The sequence below is a fragment of the Dermacentor albipictus genome, chromosome 6 (genome assembly GCF_038994185.2).
Source record: "Dermacentor albipictus isolate Rhodes 1998 colony chromosome 6, USDA_Dalb.pri_finalv2, whole genome shotgun sequence".
NCBI lineage: Eukaryota > Metazoa > Arthropoda > Arachnida > Ixodida > Ixodidae > Dermacentor > Dermacentor albipictus.
Window position 1 is genome coordinate 51888272 of NC_091826.1, and position 23579 is coordinate 51911850.

The 23579-nt window shown below is 46.6% G+C and overlaps 1 protein-coding gene across 6 annotated transcripts in view; it reads right to left on the reverse strand.

Moving 5' to 3' along the window:
- Positions 1-220: 220 nt before the first annotated feature.
- sha (shavenoid) overlaps positions 221-23579 on the reverse strand; it is a 245849-nt gene continuing 222490 nt past the window's right edge. For all 6 annotated transcript variants that reach the window (XM_065443617.1, XM_070520796.1, XM_065443619.2 and 3 more), the window contains 5 exons: positions 13922-14370; positions 10745-11077; positions 6944-7185; positions 2675-2818; positions 221-1302 (listed from right to left, as the gene is read on the reverse strand). In XM_065443617.1, coding sequence (XP_065299689.1) covers positions 390-1302; positions 2675-2818; positions 6944-7185; positions 10745-11077; positions 13922-14370 — 2081 coding nt within the window. In that variant the 3' untranslated portion in view covers positions 221-389. The remainder of the gene's footprint in view (positions 1303-2674; positions 2819-6943; positions 7186-10744; positions 11078-13921; positions 14371-23579) is intronic.

A 23579-nucleotide genomic window follows, 5' to 3' on the forward strand; every position in this document is an offset into this window, starting at 1 on the left:
CACGTATCTATAATTCTCGCAACAGTTTTTAGAAGCTCGCGACGTCCTTTGCCTGCCTTAGATTCATTGCGCGTGCCGGCATAGTGCTGTTCCATGATTGCTTGCAATTCTCTCATATATATATATATATATATATATATATATATATATATATATATATATATATATATATATATATATATATATATAGATAGATATATGTGTGTGTGTGTGTGTGAAGTTAAAGGATAAGCGCTCCTTGCAACTGTATACCCATGTCTGAGTAAGCGGACTTTAAACAACACAACAAACTTATTTAGCGGTTTCGGCCGGCAAACTGACAGCGCAGGAAGCGATCATATCGCGGGGCTATTCTCATTATTATTATTTTTTTGTTCTCCGAGCCAAAGTCAATTAGAACTCTCAGACGTGTCCAGCTCAATCAGAGTCACAAAATTTCCTTTCCCATTAAGAATGTCTCCCGCCGCGTCTCCAACTTCTATGATCGTGACGTCAGGGGGCGACGACAAAGGCTGCTTTCCGCTGCGCTCGGCGCGAGACCGCAGCCGCCGCCTCGCACGACGCACGGCTGCGACCCTGGCCTCAGTTCGGGGCGAAGGGTCCGAGTAGTCCGGATCGTACTCCGAATCGGACGGCGACGGAACCAGACTGTCCGAGGCCACCGACGAGCAGCCCACACTGTCCCGCCTCCTCAGCTGGCCCCTGCAGACGTGCATGAACTCGATGTCGCCCGCCGTCACCCTTCGAAGCGCGTCCATCGCGTCGAAGCCTCGCCGACAGGGCGCGAATCTGGTGCCGGTCTTGATGCAGTTCTGCAGCGACTCCACGCTCATGTACAGACCGGAGCGCGGAGGCTTGAAGGAGCCCGACATCGACACGATCCTCTCCGGACTGATCTCACGGCCGGAGTTCACGATGTACGTGGGGCGCGTGCCCCGAAGGGAGTCGAAGATGATCGGCTCGTCGAGGGCTTCCAGGAGGGTCTGGTCGGGCGGAACCGACAGTTTGGACAAGTTCCTCGAGTTCAACGAGTCCCAGGGAGAGTAGAGCGAGTCCAGCTCGATGCTCGTGGAGGAGACGTTGTCGCCTTCCAGGTCGTCGGGTCGCGACAGTTCGGCGGGAGAAGAGCAGAGTCGCGGTGGTGGCCTCGGTGGCGCCTCCTGGTGGGAGCGTTTGGGCAACGGCGCCGGCAGGACGTTCTCGTAGGAGGGGCTGTCCGAGTTACCGTCCGGTTCGCAGCGCACTCCGGAGGGTTGTAAACGGCCTTCCTGGAGTCTCTGGAGCTTCTCGTACAAGTCCTTCCTGTAAAAAAAAAAGAACGTTCCGGCATTTTAGCCAGCGATTCAAACGTCTATTGACAGCATAGAAAGGCAGCACAGTTGTGAGAAGTGTTCCATTTCTTTGGTTCCACGAAAGCGATGTTTGCGTTAAAGCTCAAAGCTTTTTGTGTGTCGTCATGTCAACATCCACATTTTAGATAAATGTAGCCACGCAAATTTTTGTCATTCTCAGAAATTCAGTCGCTATAGACTCACGTATCCTGAGGTTTTCAGACACCACTTGCTAACGCGATTGCCTTCTACCATAATATATACAGGTTTTGGAGCCGATGTGCCAAAATGTGTCACCCTAGCCGATGTGCCACCCTAGCCTTCGCCCCCACCCCTCCACAAGAGCCATTCAAATGTTCTGTTAGAGTTGATACGATCATGTGATGAGGGTTTTTGCGCACACTTTGCGCCGTGCCTGCTTCATCGGTTAGCTCACAAGTACGTTGCCACTGGGATTTGTTTCCAGGCCCTATCATAAAGTATGAGTCCAAAGCAGGGTCAGTGCAATTATGAGGATTCCCAGCGTCAACACCAAACAGGAAAAAAAATGCAACAGTGACGCGCAGCGAAAAGAAATCGGGATGCAACCGTAAATTGTCGCCGAATATATACATCGCAAGAACAAGAAACACAGAGCACGAGAAAAAAAGTTGTTGTGTGTGTCCTATCAAATAAAGAAAGTGCAGGCACAAATGCACGAACGGTGATAAACCGAGGCACTCGCGCAAAATTTGCACAGAGCATGCCAGAAATTTAATTAGTCTTACAACATCAATAAATAAAACGTGGATAGAGTATATGAAGTCGGCGAGATACTCTTGAGGAAGCTAGGTGAACAACCACAAGTTCTTTTGTTTGCTTGTTTGTTTGTTTATTTCTTCTGTAAATGCGCGTGTGCTGATACCAGAAAGTGCACAGTTTTATACATTGGAAGAATAGGTGGATCCGCCGCCTGATCCTATTTCGAGTAAACAGTTTCACAACTGCAATGATGAGAAAACTAGATATCACCCCTTTGCCCGAGAACCGCGCCACAGTTTATCCGATCCCGTGTCCCACAAAAGTGTGCTGAATCAAAAGATTTCGCACACGCGAATGCTCTCTCTTTCACTCACTCGAAAGAGCTTTATTTATAATATATTCTCTGCGTCAAAAGCAAGACGTCGTTCTTCTCGTGTCTACGCGTCAGATAATGAAATCTGCTTTGAAGCTCCGCTCTACCGTGCACGTGAAAGCAAGCGTGAGAGGGGCGAGGCTGTAAAGCTTCCTGTTCCGGCTGTCTTTTAAGAGGGAAAACTTTCTGGCTGAGCGCACAAGTTCCGACACGGCGGAGCAAGACTCACCGGAAGAGGTCAAAGCGGCCTTGGGGAGCTTCCTTGCCGCACGCTTTCTTGCGTCGGCGCTCAGGCGGCCGCGGAGGGTAGGGGGAGACGTGGGCCAAAGCTTCGAGGGGCGAGTCTTGAAAGCTCTCGTTCACTTCGAAGAACCTGTGCAGTTTGTTTTTGTAAACCTGTTTTAGAGAAGGCCTAGCTCTTATACGCACTGTCATATCTATCTATCTATCTATCTATCTATCTATCTATCTATCTATCTATCTATCTATCTATCTATCTATCTATCTATCTATCTATCTATCTATCTATCTATCTATCTATCTATCTATCTATCTATCTATCTATCTATCTATCTATCTATCTATCTATCTATCTATCTATCTATCTATCTATCTATCTATCTATCTATCTATCTATCTATCTATCTATCTATCTTTCTATCTATCTATCTATCTATCTATCTATCTATCTATCTATCTATCTATCTATCTATCTATCTATCTATCTATCTATCTATCTATCTATCTATCTATCTATCTATCTATCTATCTATCTATCTATCTATCAGTCTCGTCACTTACAAGAACTCCCGTCAAACGATAAAAAGACGCCATTTTATCGCGGAGGATGGCCCACTTCTTTACGCCCTAATGGACCACAAAGCCTCTTGATATGTAGAGGTCACTGCAACATGATCAGTACACGTTCAGTGCGCGTCGTGCGGAAGCAAATATTAAGGCCAAAGCCTCTCTACGCTCATGGTGAAGTTTGTGTCAGCAGACCTGACCGCCGGAGTATCCACCGAAGCGTCATCACGCCATATGAAGACTAATTAAAGGCAGATTAAAGAATGAAAAATGATTGATAGTGGTAGTTAGTGAATGATAACGTTATAATAGAGATTGGTAGAGGTTAATAATGACTAGTACTGACTACTAATGACTTGTAATGACTACTGATGACTCCGAAATGACCTATATTGTTTAACGACGGCTTGTAATGAATGGATTAGAAATGACAAGAAATGTCTAGTAGTGGGTAGTAATGACTAAATTTACTACTAATGAGTACGAAATGGCCGATATGTCCAACGACGGCTTGTAATGACCCCATTTGATTACAAATGACTAAAATGCTTATTAGTGAGCAGTAATGACTAATGAAGACTGAAATGACTTGTAATGACTAGTAATGACTGAAATGACTTGCAATGACTACTAATGACTACGAAGCGACCAATATGTCTAACGACGAACTGTAACGACTACAACTGATTATAAATGACTAAAAATGCTTAGTAACAACTAGTAATGACTAATGATGACTGAAATCACTTGTAATAATTGCTGATGACTAGGATATGACCAATATCTCTAACGACACCTTGTAATGACCAAAATTAATTACAAATGACTGAAGATGCTTATTAATGAGCAGTAATGACTAATAGTAACTGAAACGACGTGTAATGACTAGTAGTGACTACGAAATGACCAATATGTCTAACGACAACTTGTAACGATTACAATTCATTAGAAATGACTGAAAATGCTTAGCAATGACCAGTTATGACTAATAATGACTTAAATGACTTGTAATAACTACTAACGACTCTGATATGACCAACATATCTAACAACGGCTTGTAATGACCATAATTGAATACAAATGACTAAAATGATTAATAGTGAGCAGTAATGACTAAATGAAAGAAGAGAAAGAGAAGAGGCAAGGAGAAAGAGGCGAATGATAAGAGGAGAAAGAGTAGGCATTCGCCGTTCACCTCTTAAGAGAAATCTTAAGAGACCCTGTAATCTTTTTCACTAATACTAATGTCACCTACCATGGTTGGCATTAGCATGCTTTGATAATACATTGCAAAGTTCGACAGCATGTCCAAAGCCATACGACCTGCTTGCAGCATTTCGTACTTAGTTTGAGTTTTTTCATCTTTTTTGTATGCTTGGAGGTAGGCGTAGTCTAGCTGTGGATGCGCGAAACCTGATACTCCCTGTTATGGACTTCAGGTTTTGCGCATGCTGGCTGATGACACGCAAACCGCCGCACGTACGAAATAACCCAAAAGGAGTACAAATGTGCGCCAGCAAGGCGTATGACTTTAGGAGCGCAAGGACGCTTGGGCGCCGTTTCTAAACTATATATTTTCTGACAACATCATATGTAAAACACACATAGAAGTTTTTTTTTTTCACGGCGAGTTTCGCATTAGTCGAAACCTGCAGCTTTCCGTCGAAATCGCATATCGATGCGCTTTCCACTGAACGTATATCTATCTCGTTTATTTACCATGGATGGATGGATGGATGGATCGATGGATGGAAACACTTTATTGACAGTCCTGAGATACGCGATTATCGTGGAGCGGGCCGCTCTCAAGCTTGGACGGGCAGGCCAAGCCTGGCCGCCGCATCGTGGGCTCTCTGGACGGCCCACATTTGGTCCCCGTAGTCGGGGCTTCGCAGTGAGGTATTCCATCTTTACTGGTCTGCTTGATCCGTGCCTCCTAATGAGGGGCATCGCCATAGCATCTGTTCTAAGTTAGCTGAATCGACGCACTGAGGGCAGATATTGCTCGTATACGCGTCTGGATGGATCGAGTGTAATAAAAATGGGTTGGGGTATATTCCTGTCTGCGAAAGTCTGAGGGTGATTGTCGGCGCTTTGGTCAGTTCCTTGTGTGGCAGCGGATAGACCCTCCAACTAATGTTGAAGTGTTGCGTGAGCTCGATGTACGCGGTGGGGCCGCGGTAAGCCCACGAACTCTATTGTAGAGTGTCGTGGGCTGGGGGGATTCTCCATGGGCACGGAACCTGAGACCTCGTGCCTTGGAGTCGGCCAGCTCATTTAGGTTGGTGAGCCACTCTTCGAAAAAAAAAAAAAACCCTTGTTTTCTGGAAACCATGTTAGCGTATGTGGGTACGTGTATTTACCGTACCCGAAATTCATTCATGAAATGTAAACTGGGAGGGGCCTAGCGCAAGAGGAACCATCGATGAGCTTCCGAGATGGCCAAGAAACCCGAAACGGTCCTGTCACTATCTCTGCCATTTCTCGGACCGGCTAACGTGCTCTTGTGATAGCGCTACTCTAAAACCATTCTACTTTAAAGACGTGAGCAATAGACAGCATGTCACTGTGCTAAAGCGCACCAAACATTCCCAGCCCAGACTGTAGGAGAGTAAGATTTGTCTTTAAAACAAGACTAATGAAAATAAAAAGAACCACTTGCATTATTGAGAGGACACTGCTCAATATTTCTTTAGAGGGGAGGGAAGCTCCGTGATAAAATGCACTTCTCCTATGCGAGGGTTTGTATGTTCGAAGCATACAGCTAAGTTCGTATACAGTAGCTTCGTTCCTTTTTGGTCAAGGCAGGGATACATTAGTAGCGCGTACACGTAAGGTTACTTGACACTCTTAGAATTGGTTGCTGAGGCGAATCGATTTCGTAAACTGTATTGTCCCTTTCTCTTCAACGCTTAATCGCTTCCTCTTGCGTAGGGCAGGAATTCGGCCGGGGCGAATATATGCTTGACTTACCGACATATTCCTCCTTTCCTCCTCCTCCTCCTCCTCACTTCTGGGAAAAGGCGAATGTAAACTAAAATTAAAAAATTCCTGGGTTTTGACGGGCTGAAATCATGACCTGGTTATGAGGCAAGCTGTAAGTGGGTGGACCCCGGACTAATTTCGGCCAGCTGGGGTCAAAGTACAGGAGCGTCTTTTGCATTTTGCCCCTATTAAAATGCGGTCGCCGTTAGGAGAATCGAACCCGTGCCCTCGACCTTAACAGTGCAGAACTACAGCAACTACGCTACCGTAGCGGGTGAAAGGATGATCTTGATTATACTGCTTTCATTTGTATGACGACGTTTAGGGCTTTGTTTTTTTTTTTTTGCACGTTCTGAAAGTTCTTGAACGTGAACTTAAAGCACACAATTCCTTAGAAAGAAAGAGAGAGAGAGATAACAAATAGGAAGTCAATGAAAAGAGGGGTAAACTGCATTGCTGGGACGTTGGTTACTGCGTAGTGGTGGATGAGAATGCATGTACAGACTAATAGCACTGAGGCGTTTGCTTCGTTTCTTTCGACAAAAGACTGCACACTGTCGCTCGCTTTTATGTGCGCGAAAATATTGGCTGTGAGGCTAAGGTAAAAACACGGGTCTATTCCTCAGGAGCAAAACAAACACACGAGTTCGAAGAAATGTCCCAACGAATGTGATCGAGCGCCAACACGCCAGCTTTAATTAGTTACCTGTGGCAGTCCGACCCCAGCAGTGGGTTGTGCCGAACGGCGCTTGCGCAGGCGCCATTGCAGACGCCGGCAGGGCTGTGGCCGCAGTCTGAAGTCTTGGCGAACTGGTGGTGATTGTGCTGCAGCTGCTGGTGGCGGTGGTGGTGCACGTTCGTGTAGTCGTCTTCCGGTATGTCGACGAGGGTGGGCCGGAACCGGAAGTTGCGCAGCCTGGCTCTGGCCGCGCCCACCATCTCGCGCACCTGCATAGCGTGAAACGCCGCGCGCGCCGACGTCACCATGCGAAAACAACAACAACAACAACAACAACAACAACAACAACAACAACAACAACAACAACAGCAACAAACGACCAAACGTCTGCTGCGGAAACTTGCCAAGGGAGACAGTGCAATATTGCGGAAAATCGCAATTGCAAAATGCAGAGTCAAACGCGATGCAAACAAACAAACAAACAAACAAACAAACAAACAAACAAACAAAACAAAAATCCCCAATTCAAATACTTAGCCACCATAAGCTACAAAATAGGAAACACAATACTTAATCGGAAGGCGCCACTAAACAGCAACAATAACTAAACGTAGACTGGTGAGGTGTTCCATCCAAACTATTTTGATTTATTCGGTGAGCAAAGGATGATTTTTGGAGCTGTAGTAGTAAACAGCTTTATTTATTGGAGTTGAAATTTTCCTTTCTTGAATTTCGCACGCCGGAACCTTAGTGTCTGTGTGATTCTAGTATCTGTTAGAAGAAAGCTAAAGCGCTGTCAAATCCTGCCGGACTACTTGGCGCTGTAACACATGCTCAGATACTCCGCCCCAGCAGCTTTTCCTTCGTTGCCCTAGAAACTTGTCCGGAAATACAGAACCGAGTGGATGGGGTCAAAATCCACGACCGTCACAGCGAGCTAGGGCGGCAACTTGAGGGCAGCGTCATGGCGAGCCTTTTGTTTTTGTGTATTTTGTCAGTCACAAAGCCTCTTCTGGTAATAAGAGTGACCCGCTTTGCCATTGCATACACTCAATTTACTTAACGCTTAACTGATATTACTGTGTTGTGCCGTCATAAAACATAGACGTGTACGTCTGTGTCTTCATTACTGCGTATAGATTTTATCACTTTGGTCTCAAGAGTATTTCAGTGTTACCTCAACCGAGCTGCTATTATAACAGTTAAACTATGCGGAAGTGCGCAAGCAATATGAAGTGCCCGATCAGTGATTGAGTCTATATAGCGGGAAACATTTTCTTTCACGTAAGCACGCCTCCAACAGAAAGAAATCGCATAGTCTCCATTTGAGAGGCTTTCGCGTAGGTAATGAGAGTATAGAAGGTAAATTGTGTAAAAAAAATATATAGGCATATGTTCCACCCTGGGCGGAGGACGGTTTTATTGAGTAAGCTTTGTGGCGAAACGAAATGACTTGTATAAGGTTGAAACTCAAAAAGGGATCATACGAAATAAACGGCGCTGTTTGATGATTCAACCTGTGCTCCTCGCGCAGGATACAATGGGGCATGCGCATTCTGGAGCGCTGCACAGCGACACCCTTCTCTTTTCGTGAAATAGGGTAGGAAAAACAGAAAAAAAAAATGAAAAGAGAATATGTCGCTGAAACGATCGAAATTTGGTATGCAGATATTACCATTACCATACATAATGAGCTCATATAGCTGCGCCTGGCTGGTGAGCTGGCTCACCAAGGCACGTGCTGATTTCGAAAAAGTTTGTTTGTGAACTTTTCGATCTGCCACCCAGGTAAAGCAGTCATTCTCTCTTTACTGAGGTACTTAAATGTGGTACTTTCTTTCCTTTTTACTAAAGCTCAATTATGCATGAAGAAAGAACGACGATCAATAGTCAGGGCGCACCTATGCGGTCATAACAGGAAAGTTGCGGTCTCCTGCTTACGTTAAACTTTGCGGTGATGGGGGCCCCGCGTCTCACCGCGTTGCACGAGAGACACGTAATCACTATGGCGCTAAACACTCCGCAGAATATCGTTGGTTGTACGGCGCTTAATTACACGCTTCACTAGAGCGTTTTGCCCCTCATAGATTCCAACATGCGACTTAGACGTACATAATATTTTCTATTGCATTCAATCTACTCTTACGCTTTCGAATAAAAAAAAAGACAAGGCAAGAAAAATGCGCATGGTGCATAAAGTACAGGTACAATTTATGGTGCATATTTTAGCAACACTGATGTAAAAATTGGCGATTGAAGGCTGCGATAACTGCTGGAAATAAGCGGGCTTCGAAATTCCCGCATAACTGCGACCTCCCATTGCCTTAGCTCTCCGGTAATCTTAGCGGGCTGTTTCGATTGGCAAAATCGGAACCCTTCTAGGACTCTACTTTCCAGTGACTAAAGAAACTTAAGGTTCCTAGCAGGTGCTGCGGAACCGGGAGGGCCAGTGGAGTCCAGCGCCCCCCGCCCGCCGCTCCCCTCCCCCCCCTCACCTCCTTCATGGTTTGTACTGCAGGCGATAGTAAATGAAGACTTAGTATCACAATAAGAAAAAGAAAGATTGTGTAGGTGACATGAGCACTGGATCCCGCCCCCTGCGCTCCCTCGCGCACTTGTTTTCAATTCACAACCTAACGGTTGTCAATTCACAACCTAACGCCGGCGGACTTGTTTGCAATTCAGAACCTAATGGTTGTGAACTGAAAACAAGTGCGCAGGCGAACTATATACGCAGGCAATAAGGTGAGGGAAAATCCCGACGAAATTCGTTCTACGCGTCGATCTGACTTGCAGATTGTAGATAAGTTGCTGTGCTTTTTATTTGATAATATATTTTTTTTAATTTTTTGTTGCTTCAAATATAGTGAAGTGAAAAGTTTGTGGATACCATCCAATTTGAAAGGTATTTTTGCGCGGAGCAAAACGAATTGTGGAGAAACTACGGCGTCGATTGAAACCTCCCACAAAGTTCGACACGTTGTCAAAGCTGCGCTTTCAATTCGTTAGAACAATGCGTTCCATACGGCCAAAAGGTTCCACATTTGCTCCTAAATTAACGCACATTCAAGCTCACGCACTAACAAGTATAAAAATATAAATTATGTATGTAAACGTGCTTGAAAGCCCATACGTTCATTAGCGCCATGAGCGAGCAGACATCAAACGATAGCTAAGGGGACTGTGGTCTATAGCCAAGGCAGTTTCATTTTGGCACATGTCATAGTAGTTCCTCACAGTCACCTGGCTCTGTCAAATTGTGACCATGCAGTCACGTACTTGACTTCTTGCGTCGTCCTAGATATTCCTCATCTGAAATCTCACAGTGCGTGCGCGAGGAGAAGCCAAGTTACACCGCGACGTCTCTGAAGATTTACTTTGAGACCGCAACAGTCGATTACCCGCACGAAGACAGAATAAGAGCGACAGTACGGGTGTCATACGTGTCAGCATTCGTCTTGTGTTGTGTACAGAATGAAGTGTGTAACCTACAATGCGGTCAGTTCAAAGTCTCGAGTCCATTGTTTCGGCCATGTTTCTTCACATTGAAACAATCAGTAGCCTTATCAGTAACGACAAAGCTAATCAGGCTGGTGCTTAGGCACCTCAGTATGCACTACGTTCTATGTTGACATCGTATGATAATTTTTTACTTGCAAGTGTTTTTTTTTTTCAAAATGAAGCTCGCACGCTACTACACTATATCCCACACTGAGAACCCACTCTATAGAACCCACACTGAGTACCCACACAGTTAGACTGACGCCTTTCTTTTTTAAGCGAGCCACGCAGAGCGCGCAGAGCACGCAGCTCAGCATCGCAGCGCACCTTGGTCAGAAACTCCTGCGCCGGCGGCGGCGGACACGCGAGCATTTCCGGCTCGAGCAGCTCGGGCCCGAGGTTCATCTGCAGCGCGGCGCGTCGCACCGAACTCCTCGACTCGATGTGCTGCAACAGCGCCGCCTGCTGGACAGCGTCGCCACTACTGGTAGCGCTCCCATGCTGCTGCTGCTGCTGCAGGTTGGCGGACCGCTTGAAGAACACGTCACGGGTCGATGACTCACTTCCGGAGCTGCGAGGCGTGTCGTACGCGTGGAACGGCTGCTGCTCCTGCCGCTGCTCTTGCCGCTGCTGCTGGTGGTTGTGGTGGTCTTGGCCCGGCTGCGTGGTGAGAACCAGAGGTTTAGGCGAGCTCACCTAACCACCGTTAATGACTTAGAGTCGGTCGTTAGAAAACACGACGAGCGCGACGAAATGGTCGCCAAGCGGGACGCTTTCGGTCGCTTTGTTCTATAGAGGTACGGCGTAGCCTGACAATTGGCGTTAGAGCTTTGTTGTTCCATCTTTCGTCCCACTGTCATCTACGAAATTGACTTCCCGGGTAATGGGTGTGTCGAGAGAAGAGTAAGGCGCGTCTCATTACAAGATGGACATTTGCATGACCATGAAATCTGTGGCGTGATGCAGATGAGGTAGTTGGAGCGGAAATCGCCACCACCTCAATTCACGTCGCTGTTCACACGTATCTATAGAGCGAGAGAGAGAGAGGGGAGGGTGGGTACGCTTCGTAACTGCCTCTTCTGCGTTAGAAAACGAGTCAGCGTCGGAGGAATTTCTCGAACCATTTTTTTCCATTTCAGCAGCTTTGCCAATGCTAGCGCCTGCTAAGCTTCGGATCGCGGTAAAATTTCTTTTATTTGTGACAGATAACAGAGTGCTAACTTTTTACACAGTCACACAGTAGTCCTTACATAGTTCCATTGCTTTTTCGTTTATTAGACATCCTCACCAAACCTTATAAACTTTAGACTGTCAAGACCTGTGACGTACCAGAAAGATACTACGTTTTTTAGAGCGTAGCTCTTAGGCGCCTGTCCACCCGCCGTGGTTGCTCAGTGGCTATGGTGCTGGGCTCCTGAGCACGAGGTCGCGGGATCGAATCCCGGCCACGGCGGCCGCATTTCGATGGGGGCGAAATGCGAAAACACCCGTGTACTTAGATTTAGGTGCACGTTAAAGACCCCCAGGTGGTCGAAATTTCCGGAGTCCTCCACTACGGCGTGCCTCATAATCAGAAAGTGGTTTTGGCACGTAAAACCCCGTAATTACAATTAGGCGCCTGTCCCTGCGCCGAGCGTCGGCGTACCTCGTAACCGAGGAAACGAGCAAAGCGAAAGATTGATTGAATGATTGATTGATTGATTCTTTATTGGTTTATCACATAATACATGTGATGGGAGGCGAAGGGAAAAGCCATTCAAAGATAACTTGCGGGAGTCCTTTGCCCCCATACCATACTGGCAAAGACAATAGCAGAGGTACACACGTTTTATTCACATGGTCGCACCCTTTAACAAAACCATCATATTAAACACAACATTGTCATAAAATTTGAGAAAACCATAAAATGAGATGAGAGCTAATGCGGAGCGCAGCGGGTGGGTGAAAGACGAGTATAGTGAGGAGAGCGCGATGAGGAAAGAGAAGGAGGAGGATGCAGCGCAATCATGAGGCGGAAAGCGTAGGAGGAGGGTACGGCGAAAGCGCGAGTTGAAAAGCCTAGTGAGCCTAGCGCACGACGGGCGTTTTCGGCGACGGTGGCTACAAGATGGCGCCAGAGTTGCGCGCTTCGTCTGCGTGGAAACAATGCGCTGCATGAGCGGAGGTCTGTCTGCGGCGGCTGCTGCAAATCGCGCACCTGCGTCGCGATTATCGAGGCAGTCGCGCCACACTTAGCTCCGCCTCCACCGTGCCGCATGAGGCAGATTGTGCGCGCCAGCCAATATATCGCGAAACGAAAACACAAATGCAGCTGCACTTAAATTTCTTATTACAGAGTATCATAGTCGTCAGTGAATTTTTTTTTCTTACTGCACGAAGATTCAGCAGCCGTTTTCCTTTTACCCTGCGCATCCTTACGGAAATACAGTGGAGGTAAGCACGGATCCAGCTGTCGACATCCAGGTGCTGCTTCCTTTTTTTCTCTCTCTAATCCTAATCGCGGTGAGGATCTCTACAGGCGGAGACAGCGGGTTGGGGTGGCCCTGAGACTATCCATCACCCACAAACAAATGGCAACCATGGAGAGTATCCTAAGTACCCAGCTACTGCAGCTATACAGCAGATACTCGATGCCTGTTTTTTCTCGGTCCAGGGACGTGCACATAACGCTCAATAAGCTAAAGTAAGTTCAGACAGAAGCTTGTGTGTGCCGGATAACCACATTCGTTGGGTGACATGTTAAGAAATTGCCGACATGTCACTGCAGTTCCTGCAATATGCAGAGCCCCATGAATTTCCGATATAATTCTTATTAAGCATGTTGGGAAAACATTTGAATGAAGGGAAATTACACTAAATGGAACGCTGCTCACTCTTTTGCCTAAAGCATGCATTTTTTTACGCTTATAGCACGGACACACTCCATGGAGCGCAGCACCGCTTCTCCTAACGCAAACAAAGGAGGCGCTTATTCTATTCCTATATTTAGGGCCAACCAATATTAGAAGACGTTAGCGCCACTTACGCATAAAAAAATAAGCGGAAATGTGCGTCTGCATAAAGTTTACTATTACCAGATTGTAACATCACAGTACCGTGATATAATAGTGTCTCCCCTTCGTAACGGTGAAATTTCACCACTACTACATGTCCACAGTCTTGCCGCTGTAACGGCGCCGCAGGCAAAAGTGTTGTCATTGCGATAAAGAAGCTTCAAGTTCACAAACAAGAACCCCATGACGTCCCCAGCGTGCTGGCACATCGTTGGAAACAGAAAAAAATATAGTGCACCTTCGCGTATTCCTCCTCGAGCAATTTCAATTCTTGGCCGCAGTAATCTGCGGCTTAGGCAGTTTTCTTACGCACCGACATAAACCTAAGGACCGAGAGAAACTCGCATGCCCGACCCGAAATCAGCATCTGTGCCGTAGGCAGCAGTCAACGGGCATCTATTCGCATGACGTCATAGCCTATATAGGAGCTCTATATGTACCGGTCGCTCACCCCGTTTACAGGCTGTTCGTCCAGGTAGCTGCGGAACGTCGACTTGGCGCTGCCCTGGCGGACCCGCAGGTAGACGAGCACCGCCAAGACGTAAGCCAGGCCGAGCACGCCCAGGCAGAGCCCGACGACGGTGAAGTCCGTCGTGCGTCGCTCGACGGGCGCTATGCCGGGCGCCCAGCCGGCCCGAAACGCGATGCAGGGCTCGAACACGGCGCCACTCTCGTCAGCGCACCGGACTCGAAGCAGGAGCAGCTTGTGCTGAAGCGTGCGCCGCTCGTGCTCGTCTCCCAGCCACTGGAGGAAAGTGCGGTTGCTGGCCTGGTAGAGCGCGAACGGCTGCTGGGCTCCGGCCGATCGGGACGGTGGAGCCCGCAACTCGATCCAGCCGGCTGGGCTCAGGTACTGGGTCCGATTGACTCGGCACCATAGCGGGTCGATGGGAGCCATGCCTGCGACCAGTTGAGGGAGTGAGCGAACGAAGGAATTAACCATTTTAGAGTCAAGATGGCTGATTTGAGTGAGATGATGAGTGGTATAGGCGTAAAAAATATAAATAGTATAGAGGGAAATAAACACAATATAGAACGAAGAAGGGGGGGGACGGCATACCTTGTCAGCTCATTCCTAAGATGCCCGTCTCTTAAACAAATTTGTAGAGAGCGAGCCCGGGTCTCTACTTTGAGGGCTACCTCCTGTTTTAGTGTCATTATCGCGCCAGCATATTTCGAGTGGTAGCGGCTACTGCGAATAGCAGGGATATACCATAGTTGGTAAATCAAGTTGCATGACAACGCAATGCAAGATTCACTACAATCTGAGGTTAGCGTTCTTATATGCACTTGACGCGTCCTTTGTGTCTGGAAGCTACTTTCTGTAGCTCGAATACACCCACGCAGTACGGGTTCTGTTTGCAGCTAGAGGGCACGATATACCGGGTGATCACTTTCGTGTTTTATGTAATTTTAGGAGATAGCCTCTTGCAGATAACATAATTCTATTCCGCTAGTTGTATTATTCACAGAGCTGGATATTACATGCACGAGAAATCGAAACACATGCTCAAATAATTTTAAAAAATCAAATTATTTTTTGACTAATCTACTTTGCGGCATATATAATGCCACTTACGAATTGTAGTTGGTGAATTTGCAAGGCGAATTCACTTGGAATCAATTTCCAGAATGACGCCAGTTTGCAGGCATGTGTCATCAAGCTTGCCCGAAATGTACACTGTTGCTGCTCTTACTTATTTACCAAAGCGCTCTTTTATGCATTGAAGCACAAAAGTAACTGGAACGCCCATGTATTTCGTCCCACACTTTGGGAAATCATATCTAAAAAACTGGTGTCAACCCGGGCGTTCATTTCAAGTGGATGCGTCTTGCAACCTCACCGGCTACAATTCGTAATTTACGATATGTGCAGTAAAGTAATTAATTAGGCAATTCATCAGTGGATTTTTCATAAGTACATGAATATGTGTTTTCGATTTAGTACTCCGGGGAGGAAATGCTAAAACCTGGCCGACCTGGGTCGATATTGTCACAGATGCCTCTCCACAGCGTTGTCTGCTACGAGAAAAAGACCTGCGAATGTGGGCCGATCCTGAAGGCAGTGCTTCTCGCATTCCGAAGCTAACGCGTGAAACTGGCGTGGCACGCACTTGGGAAAACGTTCCAAACAGCAAGTGTGGCTGTTGCGCGACAGAAGCACGCGTGCAACGCGGGGTCTAATGGTTCTAGCATCAATTCACTGCGCTAGTAGACGGAGGTTCGATCCCACCGTCGGCGACGCATTTCTTGTGCTGCGATAAGAAAGTATGCGAACGATTGTAGCGTATTCGCGCCGTTGGCGTCAACGCCGACGTTGCCGTGGGTTACCTATATTGAAGGCGCACACGAGCAGTGAGCGCGAGTGGTTTAGAGGGTTTTTCGGAAATACGGAGTGCGTTTGGTTGCAAAAAACAAACAAACTACGAAGCGAAGTTATAGTGGATGAACCGCCGGCGCTACGCTCAATCATCTCGGTGGTGAAGCCAGCGCAGTGGTCTGCTGTTTTTTGCTCGAATGGCCGTCGTGCGTAAGCACACTATGAGCACATTAGCGTTTCCGCAGAGCATGCTATGTGCTATGAACTACTTTAACCGGAACGGGCAGCAAACGTCGAGCTAAACTTCTGATGTGCCACTGCGCGCTGACTAAAGCCGGCAGCTTCCAGACGGTCGCACCTCGAGCACCGTCGCAACTGCAACGCCCTCTGGCGACGCTCCTCATTGCAGCAGCGTTGTGAGATGCCTGGTAGGTGCCAGGGCAGTGTTTCTTTCGCGCAGCAGGAGTTGCTTTACGTGTTGCGTCGCGCCAACATATCGCATCCCTGTATCACTAGAAAAGCGTTCGATAAGTTCAAGACCCGCCGTGGTTGCCTAGTGGCTATGGTGTTGGGCTGCTGAGCACGAGGTCGCGGGATAGAATCCCGACCACGGCGGCCGCATTTCGATGGAGGCGAAATGCGAAAACACCCGTGTGCTTAGATTTAGGTGCACGTTAAAGAACCCCAGTTGGTCGAAATTTCCGGAGTCCTCCACTACGGCGTGCCTCATAATCAGAAAGTGGTTTTGGCACGCAAAACCCCATAATTTAATTTTTAATAAGTTCAAGCACGACGCTAGATCTTCGTGTCGCTGTCAATGTTTCGCCCCTAATGGGGTCGAAACCGGGAAACTTACATCGAAGAGGTCCGAAACGAGATGCGACAAGAAGCTACTTACAGGCCTACCGCTAATTGCCTCGAATGCGGCAAAACATGCCTGGAATAGAAACTGAGCGTCGGACAGAACCAGTGTACGTACGCCAGCGGTTTTCAACATAAAGGTGCCGAATGTGATCTCGCGACGCCACAGTCTGGGGTGAGCCCGATCACGTGTGGAGAAAAAAATAACGTCATTCACCCGGCTGCAGCGCCCCAGTGTCTGTCATGTAAGTGGCCTCAAAGAAAGATGCCCGAACAAAGGAGAATTCACTCAGGTCTCCCCGATTGTTCAGCCAGGAGTAATAAACAGCTGCGATGAGACTCCAACACCACGTTGGCTCACGGAAGCAAGAAAACATTAAAATCTGCGCAGTCATCGTACTGGCGGAAGGCCCATAATATCGTCTGAAGTACGAGCCGTCACCGTCCAAGTGAGAAAACTGCCAAGTAACTTTTCTGATCACAGCACGAAAAAATCAGCCACGATAAAACTAGTCATATCATCCGAAACCTGAATCACGCCGGGCCAGAACAGAACGTATGTCGCTCACGACAACGCCAATGGAAGAGGAGTGGCCCATGTATATTACCGCAGCGCCCATTCCCAAGGAACAATTTCCAGAAAGAACGTCACCGGGCGACGGCAGGGAAATCATCTCGGCAAAGCGGCTGGGGAAATTCCCGAGCCATCCTGCTCACGATACGAGGGCGTTACTCTCCCATGCACCGAAGTCTTCTGGCCAGAATCATCCCCCGAGTCCAACCCACTCGACCAAAGTCTGTGCAGCGTACTCAGTGAGCAGTGATTTTACACCGCGCGATTGTGTGTTCCAATGCTAGGACATTCATCAGCTGTGATAAGTACGCAACTGTGCTAACTCCAGGCTGTGAGCCAGAAACGCTACAGTCGAATGCGATCTGAGGTGCGCAAATATGCGATGGCAACAGTTCAAAGCAATAGACTCAACGTGTGTGAAAAAAAAAAATGTTGACAAATCAAAAGTCGTGGTCGACGAACGAGAAAAACAAGGCAACAGAAAATACAGCGACAATAAACATAGATGAAAGAAAAAAAAAAACATGTTAAAATCTCAGCTCAGAAGGTACCAGACGATCTTCCCCAAAATCAAAACAGCGGGCCGCTTCGGACTGCTTCAAGGTACTTGAACAATTCCAGGGCCGAAAAACATAACACGAACAACTGACGCAGCGAACAACAACAACAACAACAACAAAAACAACAACAACAATAATCAGAATAAAGCCAGGATTCAAGAAGCAAGCCCAGCAATAGCACGAGCAACATCAGACCTTGGAAAAAGTTGTTGAGTGAAAAAAGAAAGATGCAGGCTTTAATGAAAGTTGTGTCTGTCCGGGTGTTTTAACGGCTTTCCGGGTAACATAAGCAAAAAGGCCATGAACGCATCGCACTACGCAGTAACGAGCAGCATACATATATGTAGGACAGCGAAATAAGCGCACGGCCTGCCCAGTATAGCAATACACTACACCACTAATGAAGGCAGAACATGGCGTCAGGTGTAATTCGCGCAGTCTTGCAGAGACCAGAAAAAAATCCAGAAACCTATATAGAAAACCCCGAATAGGTTTCTCAGAAAAGAAAGCTTCAAAGTCATCCTGATCCGGTGATAGAATCCTGGATCAATGCCATTTTGGGGCGGTCACTGTGCCCCCTGGGATTACCAGGAGTCTAGAAGACCAGCGAGAGAGACTGATTTTGTCGCGTACGGTCGATTGACAACTATCTGCTGCTTGTGCCCTTAATATGTTTGTCGTCTTCGAATGCGTTTTCCTTCACTTGGGAAACATTCTGTATCTCTAATGGACCACCAGTTATCTGCTGCATTTGCGTGACATGACCTGCTGAAATTAATTTGTTTTTGTTAATATCAACTACAGAATATATGTGAAAGCGCTCTTGGCCATATTTATCCTCCGCATCGCTGTCTTTATGTCCCTTAACGTTTCGCTAGTTATGAAGCAAAACTATCTGACATAGCAGCTCGGGGAATGCTAGACATCTAGTCGTGAAGGGCTTCAAATAACAACCTGCCTTTGAAAGTTGCTCACTAAAAATGCATTACGAATGCCATATTGTCAAGGCCTTGCTACTTTTGTGACTCGAAAGGAGCACATCGAGCTTCACGTGCTAGCGACAAGACATGCTAAAGCTTAAGATACGAATCCCGTAAACATGTTTCTCTGGACAAGCCTCTCCACAACTAATGCTCTATTCATGTTTCCCCAAATGGACAAGTGGAGTTACAAGGTGGGAAGCTCTCAGACACTTGTACGTCGCTATATCAGGAAAGATCAGACGTTCGCGAAAAAAAAATATCCGTGCGTGAGCGGAGACTCCAGGTGCAACGCACCAGTAGACCCGACGATATAGAAACATAGGCGAACCCTATTCAGTCGATATGCTTTCTAAAAGCCGGCCACCTCTCAAGATACGAGGAATAACACACCACGGATAGAAGCCTCGAAAACAGGTTCTGCTCTTAGGGATACGCGATACAGGAAGTGAGCACGTGCGTAGCAGTACTATTGCCTTCAAAGTACATTGAAACTAAGAAAACCTTTCAGGACGTTTTTTTTTCTTTTTTTTTGCCGAATACGGAACGGAAATGCGATCTGCAGCTGACTCTGGAATCGGAAAACGATGGTGCGAGGGCTGCACGGCGCTGACTAATGCACTTTCGAGGTAGGGCCTCCAGTGCGACGAAGTACGTTTTACGTTCTGAATCCGGCAAGAGATAGTGGAAGTCTTCCCTTATACCGAGTGTGTCTTGGCAATATCGTCAGGGAACTGGTCACTTCGCCACTGCAGGGGAGCATTACGCGCTCCACTTGCTGCTAACGAGATGCTAAAGCTGACCATACCATTTCCGCAAACACGGCCCCTTTGACGACCTCTTCACAGGTAATGCTCTATTCAATATTTCCAGTAATGGGGAGAGCGGAATTTCAAGTTGGAAGACTGGAGCGCTTACGTCGCACTGTAACGACGGAACAGGCGTTCGCTAACACAACAACAAAAAAAAAAAACTCAGAAAGCGAGCGTCGGAGCACCATTGCTAAAAATTAAGCACGGTCCCAACACACACAGTATACATTATGGATAGGTGCACAGTGCTTACTACAATAATTACTAGAGAGCATTGAGGCTCTGCTCTCATTGTGCTACCGCAGGCGTGACGGGCAGGTACGTAGATTTGTCTGCTCTTCGTGCTAGGCTTCAGACTTTCTTGTGACGTCACTTATTATGCTTTATCTATCTACGCTTCCAAGCAAACTCGTTTATGCAATATGTTTATGAATAAACGTGCAAATCATGTACTTATAACGCAACTTTTCCTTTAGATGATCAAGTGGCAAAGCCGCATGCCCGTTCGAAGAAAAAAAAATGTAGTGGCATTTTCATTTTTCAGTAAACTGTGCATTAACAGGACCTATTCAATTGGTCTTACTGGCTTTCGCAACAAAAGAATAATCCATACATCATGTACACGAAAATGATGCGGAAGAGCGACATTTCGCTCGTCTTTCGAACGCTGCTTCGGGAAGTTCCGCACTACCCGATTTCACAATCACGTCGACAGTGCTTGTATCCCATCGCGGGTGCAACTTCTCGCGAGATTACGCGACCTCTTGCGCGATCACACGACCATTTCGCGGGCTTGCACACGCTGCCGTCCTGGCAACGAGATGCTATAGAATTACAAAAATCGAGGACATTCTCACTCTTCTCGTATGATGAAGACATGCCATAGGGCTTGTGCTCAGTCCGAGAGGAGCAAATTGGTATTGTTATCACTTTGCCTACCTAAACACAAAAGAACCTAGATTTGAAGCACTCGATCGAAAGGTTTCGTGGGCATAGGTAACGAAAAGCCAGTGGAACATGGCGGAAAACGAGCTCGCTTGCGCAATACCCACACTGTGGCAAAAGACAAATGTAGAGTGCACAATTATCGCTTCGCTTATTCCTAAATTGGGGTGTGTTGTGACGTTCGTGTACGTACTTCTATTTGTGAAATTTCGACGCGCTAAGTGACTCACGAAATTAGAGATTAACAGAAAAATTATCTTGCTACCACCGCGGGGATTCCCCCTCAAGCCATTGAGCAAGTGCACTTGAGAGCCGGACACGCTAACCAAGGAGTTATCGCACGACAGTCGCCTGGAAATTTAGGCAAAATATTGCTCCCCACATAAGGGCTGAAAGTCTGTTAATGCACTTCTGAGGCTAAATCAGGCGGTACAACAACCGGACGTGGACAACGTGTGCTCCAAATAATACTTGTTCTTGCGAAGGCAGCGGTACGTTTGGTGTGCAGTTATTCACTAGCACGCTCGTGAAATTCAGCGTCGTTGGTTGATGCGAGGTGCACGTGACAATGGTGATCATGAGCCTCGACCGCGTCAGATTCCCTGAATGGAGGATTCATTTTGTATTATTTCTTCCTTTCATTTTTTTTGCTCTTCTTCGGAATAGTTACATATTGCCAAAAGGGCCAAGAAGAAAAGCAGTTACTTGTCGGATGCCATGATGGGCACTTAATGCAGCAGCGATAGAAGAATGCCGCAAGCTAAAACATGGAACTGAGCAGCACACTCTTCTAGAATTCATTAAACATTGAAGCAATACTGAAGATATCACGCAGGCAAACGTATATGAAGTACGTGGTGCAAATTTATGAAGGGTGCTAATTTAGAGGTGAGAAATGATAGTATGTCAGGTTTAGTTGAAGTAGAACGTAACATTTATTTGAAAAATTCTAGAGACCTATAACGCAGAATTCCCTTGTTACAATCAATAATTAACTCTGCTAGGTTTGTTAAAGCGGTTTTTCGAACAGAAATTTCGGATTTACGGCATTCATTTGCCAGTGGAGGCAACTCATTTCTGAGTGCTCGCAGGCCGTAGTTAGTTCCAGAGTGTGGAGTTGTCCAGTTATTACTATTTTTGATGTAATGCGTCAGATTACGTAACCGCTGTAAGTTCTAAATCATTCGAGAAATTGGTTTTCTGTTTATTGTCGCTAAAGGAGCATTCACCAGCAAAATTATAGCGATATAGTATATTTATTGGGACTGGTGTAAACTGTTTGAACCATTGGGCACTATAGGTGCAGAAGCTGGTAAATTCCTAAATAATTCGGTGAATGCCTCCTTTTTGTGTAATCTGAAAGGATATGGTTTCGTCCGGAAAATTCTCGCTGGAAGCTAATCCGGTGGATTAAAACGAACTCATTTTGCGAACCCTGGGAAGAGATAGTGGTTTTGGTTAAGTGTATCTATATGGAGATTAGCTTCCTTTGGGATATAATTTACGTGGTCGTCCCATTGTAACGGTGACAAGAAATTAACAGCGGGCGCTTAAGTGCTTTCAACTGTATCCATCTTCGTGGATCTGCATTTAAGATACGTGGTTGACGGAAAATAATGCCGAAAGCAGGATGTTGTCATTGCCATTAACGACGTCTCAACCACAACGCCACAGTTCCTTCCACGAGGCCCGCAAATCAGAACGACCAAATGCCTTATATGCCAACCTGTAAACGTAGAAGGAATGAGGATTTCTTTTTCGCAAGTCTAGTAAGTCGCTTACGCCACTACATTTGGCTCATTCGTTCTAGAGAAAGTTTTGGCTTCTGAAGTGGATAATCTACGTCCCCGAATTTGAGCATTACTCGCCGAGGTTGAAAAAGCGAAGAATTTTCAACATGAGTACTTGTGAAAGGATATGGACTAATCGTGCACGCCAGGCATACCTACTTTCATATTCCACATATTATTCAACAGCATCCCCTCCCCCAAACTACATTGTAACGCCCCGAATTCTTCACCATTACCAAGCAGCGTGAGAGCGCTGTTATTTGATTGTGTAACAAGCAACCAAACGGTATGGTGGTCCCCACTGGGAAATAATGTTGCTGCCGCAGTACATGAGGTAAGAGCGGAAGGAATTGCGGATGGCCGTTGGCAGTTCTATTTCTGCCCTTTTTCACATTAGGTTTAGGGCGCATAAATGACTATTACGTTTGTCCTCACCCAGGAGGATTTAAAAAAGAAATCCGTGGGTTCTCACTGAACGTAAATGAACACCCGCTGCGGTCACAGCCAAGGCTGCCCGGTGTTGTCAGCACTCTCTTGTCTGAACACACGGTAATATAAAATATCACATAAAAAAAGAAAAAGGAAGTGAAAGATAAAGAAAAGAAGTCGCAGTTTCGCCCTAGTGGCGAAGCATCCATTGCGATAGCAAATTAGCGGACAGCTATACGAAGTAAGGATAGTGGTATTATCAGCCATTTTAGCTTGTACACCTAGGCATACTAACTAAATTAGCAAGCATGGTGCCACTTCCAGTGTCGGGCATGTCTATATTTCATTGAAGAAGACCCAGACGAGGCAACACAGCATAAGTACTTAACACGTGCCTCTACCGTAAAAGTACGTTGCAAGAGACAAAGAATTCCTTCTCATTAAAAAAAAAAAATGCGGATAACATTTTTTTTTGCAATCTGAAAATTACAGCACGCGAGAACGTATTGCGAATTGCTTAAATAAGTGCTACGGAACTAAATACGGCGCGCACAACCGTGTTTATTTTCATCCTATGCAGCATGTAAGCTCATGCCCTGCTTAAATTTGTGTACCGCACGTGGTCAGAATTTTAATGCCATGTATTTATTGTCTATGGTAATGCGCTGCAACGTATTAATCCACTGGGACCTCTCCCAGTGGAGAGGTATCAGGAGAGGTATCGCATTAATGCGCCAAGAGAAGGCAAGTGGAGACGGGTAAGTCTAAACGCAAGTCAACTCACGTGGTGCGTCTAAACCCTCGCCAACTGCACCGAGGGAGAGAAGGGAAATGTGAG